Raw genomic sequence first — 12,334 nt, forward strand, 5'->3', positions numbered from 1 at the left:
GCCCTAAAGGCCTCCCATTCTTTGGGGGGAATCATGCTTAAAAGGACATGAAATGAACCTTCTGTCAGGCGAGGAGAAAGATGAGGAAGAAGATTTGTGACGTCGCTTCTTCGATTTTTTAAATGAAGGAGGAAGATTTCCTCGAGCGATTCTTCGACCTCGACTCATGACGAGATTTTCTATTAGACTGTCCTGAGTCTTTTTGCAGACTTAAAAGACTCCTCTCCCACCGCTAGCTTACCTTGGCGTTCCTCAAGAGCCTTAGTCGACATCGCCTGACACGAACCGCACTCATTGACCCGATGGTCAGGGCTGAGGCACCAAAGGCAGTTGCGGTGAGGATCTGTAATGGACATCTTCCTTCCACATTTCAGACACTTTAAAACCAGTCTTGGGTGTTGTAGGAGTTTAGGATGAAGACATTTTCAATGAAAGAACTGGTGTGTCGTTTCGAAACACGAAGCCGAAGCTCGGAAAAACACAACTGAGATCCACGGGCGAGGCTGGAGCCCTTTATACGACGGATGATGTTGACACTCGACGGCGGCCCTCGAGGGACTAATGCTACGCAGCCACGAGCACAGCACCCTCTGGCGAAAACATTTTTCCGAAGAAAGAAGCAACAAGCTGGCAGATATATCTAAGATGAGGAATACGTGGGAGGACACAATCCATTCGAAACTTTAGTCTGTTGCTTCTTAATGAACATATCTTCATGAGATACATCAATACTAATACTAATTCGGGTATGGCAAGGCAAAAGATGAAAAGAAAATGCTGAATGCTGTTGAACAACATTCTACAAACAGAAGGAACAAATGATGGAAATGTCAACACAAAAAGAAAAACAATTTAATTGGATGTAAAAGTACAATAAAAAATAACTATAAGAGGATATCTGTATATCCTATTTCCCCACCTAAGGCTGCAGTGAGCTTGAAGTTCTTTTGAAAGACTGTATGCTGCCTGCCTAGAAAAAATACCTACAGCAGTATTATCACACAACTTTCTTTTAGGGAAGGTATTTCAAGATGATTGTACTGGAAGAACACTGCCTAAGGCAGAAACGTACATTTTGAACCACCAAATAACAAATACCTTCCTTAATAAGGATTAAACAGTCATGCGGTCCCTTTTTTGAATGTCAAAAGTAATCTAATTCAGACTTGGCCACTCTACCACCAAATGTAAGTTCTGTGCTAGGAAAGAGAAGTACATGGTTATTTTCCAACAAGCGGGCTTGTGACAAACAAAATGGCCAAGTTATTCAGGAGACACCAAATTAATGTTTTATTAAATGAGGTCTTCAATTTATGATAACCCTTTACAGAAGGTGCAGAATCAATATGTTCAAATGTGTAGGTAGGGCCAACTAGATTGATGCCATATATGAGTCTGGAAATATTACAGCAAAGAGGATTAAAACAGAAGACATTACTTGTTGATGTCTGAACACAGAGTTATAAGTACTTACAGTGCAGAATACGAAAATCTATATATGGATGAGAACCTCTTTTCTCAGTCTCAAACCCAGCCCGACTCCTTACTCGAACATCTCCTAGAAAAGGATCAAAATTGCAATACTTTAGAAGAATGAATAATAACCTACAGATGCAGAAAATGCAAGCGCTACAGGGCTAGACATATGCTCTTACACATTAGTATGTGTACAGCATTGAAAGCCCGGTCCTTGCTTTGCTAATTTGAGAAATTATATATTACTCACCGTAGTGAATAATGCACTCCTAGTCCATAGTCCCATTTGCTCCATACTTTATGGGCGTCCCTTGCTAAGGACGGGAAACAGATCATTTTTCACTAGAAAAAAATGACCTTCCCTTTAAATTTGGATGTGTGCAGGAGTGCTCCTCTGACTCCGCCCACCGGCACAACTCCTCAGTCCCTTTGATGCGTCGGCTATATAAAAACTGCCTAATGACAGGTTTATTAAGGGGGAGGATGGTGGGACTTATAGAGGAAAGGGGACTATGGACTAGGAGTACGTTAGTGACTACAGTGAGTACCATATAATTACTCCTACGTCCTGTCCCCTTTCCTCCATACTGTATGGGCGATTACAACAGAATGTAGCCCTGAGAGAAGAGTTGCCCCTCTAGGAAAACAAGTTCTTCAAAATTGCCTGGACAAATGCTGCGTTAGATCTGGCGCTGGGGAAGCGAAGTAGCCGTTTTGCTGATCGTCTGCCATGGAACGTGTTTTTGGAAGGCCACACTCGTGGGCTTCGCTCTGATGGCGTGGGCGTGCATGTTTGCTGGCAAGGACCTGTGCTGCCCCTCATATGCCTCCTTAATGGCCATCACCATCCACCTAGCTTTAGAAGCCTTGGATGCCGGACAGCCTGGTTTTGATCTGCCAAAAGTGATGAACAAGGCATCCAATTTACGGAAGCTTTTCGTCCTGTCCAGGTAAAATCTTAGAGCACACCTGACATCCAGACAGTGCAACACCTTCGGTGACTCATCCTTTGGATCTGCAAATAATGTCTGAAGTACTATCTCTGCGTTGAGGTGAAAAGCCGATACAACCTCTGGGAGAAATGAAGGGTGTGTCCTTAGCACCACCTTGTCCCAGTGAAATGTGGTATACGGCTCTGAAGCCATTATCGCCTATATCTCAATGATCCTGCACGCTGAGGTAAGGCCAACCAGTAGAGAAGTCTTTACAGTAACCAGCCTGATGTACGCTGACACCATAGGCGCTAAAGACTTGAGGGCTAGTGCCCCCAACACCACGTTAAGGTTCCAGACCGGATGTGGGCGCTTGGTTGGGGGATACAATCTGGTCAGGCCCGTCAAATGCTTTTTGACCACCAGATTGGAGGACGAAAAGATGTTCTCTGGAATTTTTGTAAGCCCCTATGACTGCCAGATAACTACGACAGGTACCTGCACCCCTGAATGAGCCAGATGTGCAGAGAAAGAAAACACATCGTCTAGCGTGCATGCCAGAGTTCCAACCTTGTTTGCCTTGGTCCAGTGACAGAACCAGGTACATTTGCAAAAGCAATGACTCCTTTTTGAGTCGATTCTTGCACCCTAAATGATAGCAAAGTTGTCTCGAGACAAGTGAGAATTTTTTGCAGAGAGACCTGTTCAGAAACCAAGCTGCTAGGGCCAACTTCTGCTGAGCAGGGTGAACCACTGTACCATCATGCTGGAAAAGTAGGGGGGCTGGTCCCAATGTAAGGCGACCAGAGGTTGATCGGACATCCAGAGGCGTTCTAAGAACCAAGGTCTGGCTGGCCACCATGGCACTATAAAGACGAGATAAAGCCTCTGTGACTCCTTGACCTTGCAGATGACCCTGTGAACCAATGGAGTGGGGGCGGGGGGGGTGTATATGCACATTTAGTTCCACTGAATCTGCAGCACATCCCCTAGGAATCCTCTGCCTTGTTCCATCCAGGATGCAAACTGGAGGCATCTCCTGTTGCTTGGGGGCCCACCTGAGAAGATCTCCCTCAGGACATCCTCGTTCAACTGCCACTCGTAATTGTCGACCCCCAGTCTGTCTGCCTCCAAGTTGGATTCCTCTGGAAGGTGGTCTGCTAACAAGAAAATGTTGTTCGTCAGTGCCCACTCCCATATGTTGATGGACACCCTAAGAAGCGGAGGAGTCCTGGTACCTCCCTGTTTGTTGATGCGATACATGCATTTGGAGCCGTCTGTCTGAATGCATACTGACATGCTTATGGAGAGGAATGCTTTGAGAGCAAGTCAGATGGCCATCATCTTGAGCTAGTTGATGTGTTCCAGCTGTTCCTGCCTTGACCATTCTCCATGGACACTGGATGTCCAGGTTAGCCTCCCCCCATCCCTCTAGGGACAGCTCCGTGGTAATGGTAATCTCTGGTAGCGGCTGCCTGAACGGCCTGCCCGCTAAAATGTTGGCCTCTGCACTCCACTACAAAAGGTCCTGGTGAAGGTGCTGTGGTATGCTGACTAGAGCTGCTTGGGAGCCAGTCTCCTGATTCCAAGAGGCTCAGAATTATAGCTGCAGCCTCCTCATTTTGTCTTGTGCGGAACAGCCAGGAGACAAGCCGCCATTATTCTGAGCAGGTGCTGGTACCACCATGCTGACATTACTGGTTTGCTGAGAAAATGCCCTGTGGCCTTCTTGATTGCAGTGATCTTGTCCTCCACCCTTGCATCCCAAATTACCCCTGGAATGTTTAGGACTGCATGGGAAGTAACTGCGACGTTTGAGGTTGATAGAGAACTCCAAATCCTACAGCATCTGCATAAGTGCTGAAGCTGTGCACGGTACGCCCTCAGGAGACTACTCGTACTAGCCAGTTGTCAAGGTATGGATAAATGTTGGTGGCTGTCCGCTCAGAGCATGGCTGCTACAGCAGTCATTAATTTTGTAAAAACACTTGGGGCTGTATTGGAAATGAAAGCCCATGATCCTACACCGGAGGAAGGAATGATGGGGCTCCCAAATCGGGACGTGCAGGTAAGCATCTTTCAGATCCGGGGAGCGCATCCAGTCTCCCCCACACATTGTCTCCCGTTAAGGATTTCAATCAGGCAATACACCTGGGTCTCAGCCTAGCATGCAATGCACAAATGAAATACTTATTTATTGTGTCTATAGGTTCAATATTCTGAGTGATATAACACTCATATCACACCCCTTCTAAAAAAAAAAAAAACGAAGGTAATATTTATTTATTTAAAATTCAAATCAAACATATGTTTTAATATATGCGGCAGCAATCACCAATGGGGTGACAATACAAATCAGAAAGTAGGGAAGACAGTTGAATTTACTTATAGCAACACAGAAGATAAAACACAGACAATGAACAGTTTTGGCTTTTAAGTTAAGGTTTCCCCATGCAAATTTCTCAACTCACAAAGAAGCAATTCTACAAAGGCTTAAGTAAGCAGCAGGTATTCAGGAATAAAGAACAGTGTACAGGGTTTGAATGCAATCTTCCCTCCCCAAACGAGAGAAAAACATTTTGGAAATTTTACACTTCTTAAAATGACACTCGAAAATGGCTTAGAAAAACAATGAAAAGTGTGCAAAAATCCTTAAATTAATATAAATTCCTATGGGAGCAATCCTGAAAAGATCCTAACAAACGTAAGCTATAATATGAGCAACAGTACACACTTTGAATCAGAAAGGAAGTTTGGAAATACTTTGAATGGGGAAAACACGTGTAAAACTTTTGCAAAATTACGAATTCCCGCCTAAATTTCACTATGCGATTTTTAAGTTTTAGGTTTAGGGATGTAGCTAAAGGTCTTAGGTTTAAGTCAGAGTTGAAATTAAGTCTCTCTATAAAATTGAGGAAGTTATGCAAGTTTTAATGAGAGGCATTTTTAGAAAAATAGAACAGAGAAAAGCAGAAAATCGGTTTTAAAATAACAGGATTTAACTTAAACTAGATTAATGGCTAAGAAAAAGAGAATGCCACCCGTTAATCTCCACAGTTACGCACGGCCGCTTGTAACCCTTCACGTGGTGGACACCCCATTTTCTTTATGGGAATTATGGAATTATTTTATTAAATCCAAATCACTAATGACTTATAGTCTAGTAAAACACAATGAGGAGAAATCAGCGCTAACACACAATCACAAATAGGGTTGCAAGAATGGTTCTGATAATATTATGGTTCTTAAGTTAAAGGTGGGATAGGTTATAGGTTGGGATAGAAAAAGGCAGTATACTATGGTTTCCTATGATTCCTACTGACACTTACAGTCCACTTTAATTTAAGATTTGGACCGTCAGGGTTCTGGTCATCCGTATCGGGTCTACAGACAGCAGGGCACTTCTGGTACAATAGGCCATCTGGGCACTTCTTAAAATGACACTCGAAAATGGCTTAGAAAAACAATGAAAAGTGTGCAAAAATCCTTAAATTGATATAAATTCCTATGGGAGCAATACTGAAAAGATCCTAACATAAGCTATAATATGACCAACAGTACACACTTTGAATCAGAAAGGAAGTCATGGTGAAACTTGGGTGCCTTTAGCCAAGCTGTCCTTCGCATGTCAGTGGCCGTGCAAATAGCCCTGCCTGTGGTGTCTATGTGTGCCACAGTTGACTAGGATATCATTGGCCACTTTTTTTTGCCTCTGCCAGCTGTGCCTTGAATCTTGCCTGACTGAGTCAGAAGCTCAGGAAGGAAGTCTGCCATCTCCTGCATCATTTTTTGATTCACTGCAGCAGGCATTGCCTCTGCATTGGCCTGTCGCAAATAGAGCGTAGCACTGGAATAGATCTTCTTCCCATATGCCTCCTGGAGCTTTTCTTCCTTTCCTTGGAGGGCTGAAGTAGAGGCCGATGTGAAGGCTTGTGGCTTAGAATACATAGAAGCCACCACTATAACCATAGGAATGTGGCCGTGGGTGCACCGACCGAACAAGGGCATCCCCCTGAAAGGCCTCTTCTGCTTGGATACTTCCCAGGGAAGGAGTTCCCTTTGCGGGGTCCTAAAGAGAACAAGGCACCTACCTTTGGTATGGGCTTCCTCCTGACGTACTCTTCGAGGTTCTCCAGTGGTGATCATGAGAACAGATCCCTCCACCGGGCCAAGTGGTTCTTCAACAAACGCGGGATGAGCGCATCGCATGCTGAGCAGCCGTAGTCTGGATTTGTATCCAGACTAGATACAAAGGTCGTAGAGCAACTCTTCTCTCAATGGGGTTTTCCCACAATACACTTGTTCTCTACAAGTGAAACCAGTCAATGCCCAGACTTCGCGTCCACGTTCCCCCAGCCAGGCTCCAAGGGGAACAACCTATGGATGAACTGGTCCGGGAAATTTGCTTACGCTTTTCTTCTGACTCCTCATGAACAAAGTGGTGAACAAGATCCACAAGGAACAAGTGACGCTCATCCTAGTTGCTCCTATGTGGGCAAGACAACCGTGGTATCCACATCTGCGCAAACTGGCGATGTGCGATCCCATCAAGCTCCCACGCCTGACGCATCTACTCACTCAGCACGGGCGATTAACAGTGCACCCTCAACCTCACTCAATGAACATGGCAGCATGGCTCCTGAAGTCCTAGAGTTCGGACATCTTAACCTACCACACAGGTGTATGGATATCCTGAAGGAAACACGAAAGCCTAACTCTAGACACTTTTATTTCGACAAGTGGAGGAGATCTGTAATTTGGTGCCAGTCTAAACAAATTAACCCCATAGAATGTACCCCATCACACTTTCTAATTTACATGCTCCACTTGCTAGACTCCGGGTTAGTATCCAACTCTTTGAAGGTCCACCTGGAAGCCTTGTCAGCCTACACCACCTCTCACAATAAAGTAGCATGATGGAAGGTGCCGGTCATCAAGGCGTTCATGGAGGGGGGGTAAACAGACTTCAATCTCCAGTTTCAAACCTGCCGTCAGGATGGGATCTCAATGTAGTACTCGTTAAGCTCATGGGACCCTCTTTCGAGCCGATGCACAAGTCAAGTCTTAAACACCTGACTTACAAGACTGCCTTCTTAGTGGCTATTACTTCCATAAGAAGAGTTAGTGAATTACAAGCAATGTCAGTACACGATCCTTTGTCATACACAAAGACAAACTGGTTTTACGTACTCATCCTAGGTTCTCTCCTAAGTTAATCTCTAAATTTCATGTGAACCAGTCCATTGAGCTTCCGGCTTTCTTCCAGAACCCAATAAGCTCAGCTGAGATAAATTCCATACACTAGATGTAAGGAGGGCGGTCCTTTACTATGTAAACAAGACCAGACTGCTAAGGAAAACAGACCAGCTGTTTGTCTCCATAGCCCCAGGCAGAGAAGGGGAAATCGCATTTCCAAGAATGCCATCTCCAGATGCCTAGTCAGGTGCATACAACCGTGCTATTCCCTGTCAGACAAGACACTGTCTTTCACGCCAAGAGCTCACTCTACAAGGAGCACAGGAGCTACTTTGGCATTCGTTGCAAATGTCCCCCTAGACAGCATTTGCAAAGCAGCTACATGAAGCTCAGTACACACTCCACTCAGCACTACTGCATTAACACACATTCCAAGACCGATGCACAGGTGGGACAAGCGGTTCTAAGACATCTGTTCGCCCATGAACCTTCACACAATCCAACACCTTCTCCTAACACTGCTGGCTAATCTATGCACAGCATGTGAGCTAAGCAGATTCCACAAGCCTCAGAAGGGATACATTACTCACTGTAACCGTATTTCTGATGCTTGTATCTGCTTAGATTCACATGTGCCCACCCTTCCTCCCCTCGGAGAGAAGGCGCATGGATTCTTATGAACTTGTCTGATACGTATCTGCTTGGATACATCTGTACTCGCGCTACACTTCATGCTACCTCATGTCAGAAAAATAACAATCTGAGGGACCTCAACGTGTGAAGGACCATGGGTACAGTGGACGTCAAACTAGGGATAGTATTACTGGCAGCTTCCACTAGATGTCGGCCTATGCACAGCATGTAAATCTAAGCAGATACAAGCTTCAGAAATACGATTACGGTGAGTAATGTATCCCATATGAATCATTTAGTACAACTCATAGTACTGAGTAGACCCCATAAGGGACATATATAACAAATAAAACTTTACATTTATATAAAGTGTCTTATGTAGTGTGCAGCCTTAGACATTAAATCTACCCTGGTTCATTTTTCCAACTTTGAGGTGCCACTCAATTTAGGATGTTGTTGTAAAATGTGTTAATGTTACTCTGAGATAGTATCGCCTTTATCACATATGAGCCTACTGAATGGCTTATCATATCTACATACATATATTTCTGAGGCTTGTGGAATCTGCTTGGATCACATGTTATGCATAGGCCGATATGTAGTGGATGACACAGAGTATTACAGTTTTTGTTTTCGAAACTTGAAAAGGGACGTTGGCGGGGTGTTCAAGTAATTCTATCCCTAGTATGACGTCCACTGTAACCATGGTGCTTTACGCTTCTGGTCCCTCAGATTGTTTTTATCCGCCATCATAGTCGGACGTATGTTGCAGAGTTTCTTCTTGGTTATCGTCATTGCTTAGAAAAAGTTAACTATAGTACTTCTTTCTGTCCTTTTTTATATCAGTCCACCGCGAGATCCTCTGCGACGGCATAAAGGACAAATTACTATCGTCGACGACTACAACAACTCGGCTCGACGATCCTCTTTTGGCCTCGGAAGGCTTCAACGTGCCCCACAGTAGTGAGAGTTGGGGGGGGAGGTTCATATTTTAGTCTCGTTAAGAAAATGCATATTGCCCTTTCCTCCCAAATATTTTGCTAGGCTGCCACCCCCTTACATAATGAGAAATACACCCTTTAAGTTTTGCTCTTCTTGTCATAGAAAATTACCCTGGAAACACTTGCACTGGGATCACGCCGAGGGACAGTGCAAATCTTGCAAACTCTTCAGGCCTAAAACACTCAAATACTGCAAAACCAAATGCTGTGCCCGCCAAGCCATGCGTGCCGAGGCCGCCATGGACGTTGAGGGAGCCTCCAGCGATGGCAGCATTGACGTCTACAGTGACGCCGAGGGCGATCAAGATCCGTTAGATACTGCATGCAAACCCCTGACCCCCAACAGGCTGGCCGGTGGTTCTGCTACGGGGATGACACCTGGCGGAACTAGCACAACCAAGTCTCACCACACAAAGCACACCTCCAATGGCCGAAAGTCGATTAAGTCGCTGACTGGAAAGCCACACACGGCATCACCACACGACAGGCCCCTGAAACAGATTGTCAAGTCCGTTTCTGACACCATGTCTAAAGCCATGAAATCCACACATGCTGGCGACCGGGCGTCGAAAGACGCATCGATGGCACTGGCCGATGACTGGGTATCGAAAGACGCATCGACGGCCTCCTCAATGAGTAAGCCAAGCTCGAAAATGAGCGAGCTGATCACAAAGCGCGTCCCAGACACACTGTTAAAAAGCTGTGCATCAAAAAACCATAGTTCTTCGACGTCACAGGGAGAGGGCACTCTTTCAGGGGCTATGCACCCTTAAAGAACCCCTGCCCCAGAGCCAACACCCACGCCCCCTACCCTTGCCCTTATTCCCCCTGTTGTTCCAAGTTCATCTCAGTGGGCAATCGATCAAAATGACAAGGTCATGAGGAGAAAGTCCTCCTTCATAAATTTCTTTGACCACCCTGAGGTCCTACAAAATCTTCAGGGTAATCCACAAAGTGGGCCAGCAGTTACTGAAAGTGGGGCAGCAGCCAGTCTTCCGCCAAAAGAGCCCACAAGACTTAGGGCAGCATGCTTATTGTTACACCATGCAAGACTCTCAGGACACTGGGGCTTACACAGACGACCAAGGGGACTTGGGTGTTGTCGACCAATATTATTAGGATGACCACGATGAAGATGTCTACGTCATCCAGTCACCAGATCATTCAGACCCACTGGTGGCAGACTCACCAGTGGATAACCAAATACAATATAATGACCTGCTCCTGAAGGCTGCATAGTACTTCAAGATCAACACACAGGAAGAACAAATTAATAAAGACTTTGTTGAAGACATACTAGGGGTTAAGAAATTAGCAGCCAAAATGTATCCCCCTGTTGCATTCAGTATAGAAACGTATCCACCCCACTGTGCTCACTCCTATTTTAACACAGGTAGTCAACTCGTGCATCGCGAAAGTATTCAGGCCACCCCGCTCAAGCCCTCTATACATCAGGGGGCAGTTAAAACCCGACTCTTTAGAGGTAACAACTAGAAAGAGTGAAACGTACCCTCATCTGCAGTTTACCAAACTAGAATTGCTAACAACAACAAGTGGGATGAAATTGCCGAAAAAAAACGAATCGGTCCCAGAGTCCCTTAAAACAAAGGTGTCGCTCTCCATTGAAGAGGTTAAGCAAATAGCAAACTGCATCCTGAAGAACAACTTGGATGCAGCTGACAATGCAGGAAGAATCATAGCGGAGGGCACGTTAATAAAACGGCATGCATGGCTACGACAATCAGGGTTCATGCTTGAAACGCAGGCAACCCTCCTTAACGTTCCCATCGAACCCAAGGCTTTATTTGCCAAAGCAGTGGGAGATGCTCTAAAAAGCGCAAAAGAGGAGTACAACACCCTCAAATCATTAGGCAGCTCACCAACAAACCTTCGGCCAACGAGAGGGCTATAATTCCCGCAGTTTCAGAGGTCAGAACTCTTAACGAGCTTCAAATTATAATCAAGGTGGCCAAAGCTCATCCTGGGGTTCATCACAGGGATAGACCTCACAACAGGGGTTTCAAAGAGGCCAAAGGTGGTCTCAAAGTAGGGGGGAGATCCTCCTCTTCTAGAGGCTGCTCAACACCCCACAAGCAATGACCACCCACTTCAGGTTCCCTCCCATGCCACTCCAGTAGGAGGTCACATTTCACACTTTACCCACGCATGGGAGGGAATCACTTTGGACCGGAGGGTACTTTCTACCGTGTCGTGTGGTTATTATATACTGCATTGATCCAACAACCAGCCAACCACACGCCAAGACAAAGGAACACCTCCCAGGAAGAATGTATCCTGTTGGAAGAGGTGAAGGCGCTGCTCCTAAAGGATTCTGTAGAATTCATCCCAGCAAACCAGGTAAACAAGGGTATTATTGCGCCCTGCAAACACCTATGTCAAGCCACATAAATGCTGCATGACAACGCTACAGGAAGTAATACCACTGCTGAAGCAGAGTGGCGTCATGGCAACCTTGGATATGAAAGATGCATACTTTCATATTTCAATGTTACAGCGCACAGAAGATTATGGCGTTTCAAAATAGCGAACCAGCACTACCAATTCAAACTGCTACCCTTCGGCATAGCCTCTGCTTCAAGGGTATTCACCAAGGTACTGGCAAAAGTGGTACCGCATCTATGCAGGGAGTCAATCCCAGTGTACCCTTACCTGGACGACTGGCTGATCGCAGGTTAGAACCCCCATATATGCAAGCAAAATACCCAAAGAACAATCCATCTTCTTTTCCAATTGGGTTTTTGTACCAAGCAAGACCAAACAGTTCCTAGGAGCGGTCATAAAAACAGAAGAGAGTCTAGTCTTTCCATCCAAGGAAAGAGTACAAAAAAATACTGCTGTAAATACCTCAGTATCTAGCCGGTTTCCAGATAACAGTATGGACTACAATGCGGTCACTCGGGATGATGGCATCATGCATTTTCCTGGTCCAACACGCACAATTGCGCTTGTGCCCAATGTAAGAGTGGTTGGCAAAACAATGGTCTCTGGCAAGTGGTCAGTGGGACGATCTGGTGGTCGTTTTGCCAACCCTAGAACAAGCTCTGTGCTGGTGGACAAAGGAGAACATGTTACAGG

The 12,334-nt window shown here is 45.5% G+C and overlaps 1 protein-coding gene across 2 annotated transcripts in view; it reads right to left on the reverse strand.

The window, feature by feature from the left end:
- PDE7A (phosphodiesterase 7A) overlaps positions 1-12,334 on the reverse strand; it is a 1,871,135-nt gene that overhangs the window by 1,492,692 nt on the left and 366,109 nt on the right. The window contains exon 3 of one of the 2 annotated variants that reach the window (XM_069621122.1): positions 1,475-1,558. The exons of the other annotated variant lie outside the window; for it this stretch is intronic. Coding sequence (XP_069477223.1) covers positions 1,475-1,558 — 84 coding nt within the window. The remainder of the gene's footprint in view (positions 1-1,474; positions 1,559-12,334) is intronic. 2 annotated transcript variants of the gene reach the window in all.

The sequence above is a fragment of the Ambystoma mexicanum genome, chromosome 5q (assembly GCF_040938575.1).
Source record: "Ambystoma mexicanum isolate Mex_15411 chromosome 5q, UKY_AmexF1_1, whole genome shotgun sequence".
Lineage (NCBI taxonomy): Eukaryota > Metazoa > Chordata > Amphibia > Caudata > Ambystomatidae > Ambystoma > Ambystoma mexicanum.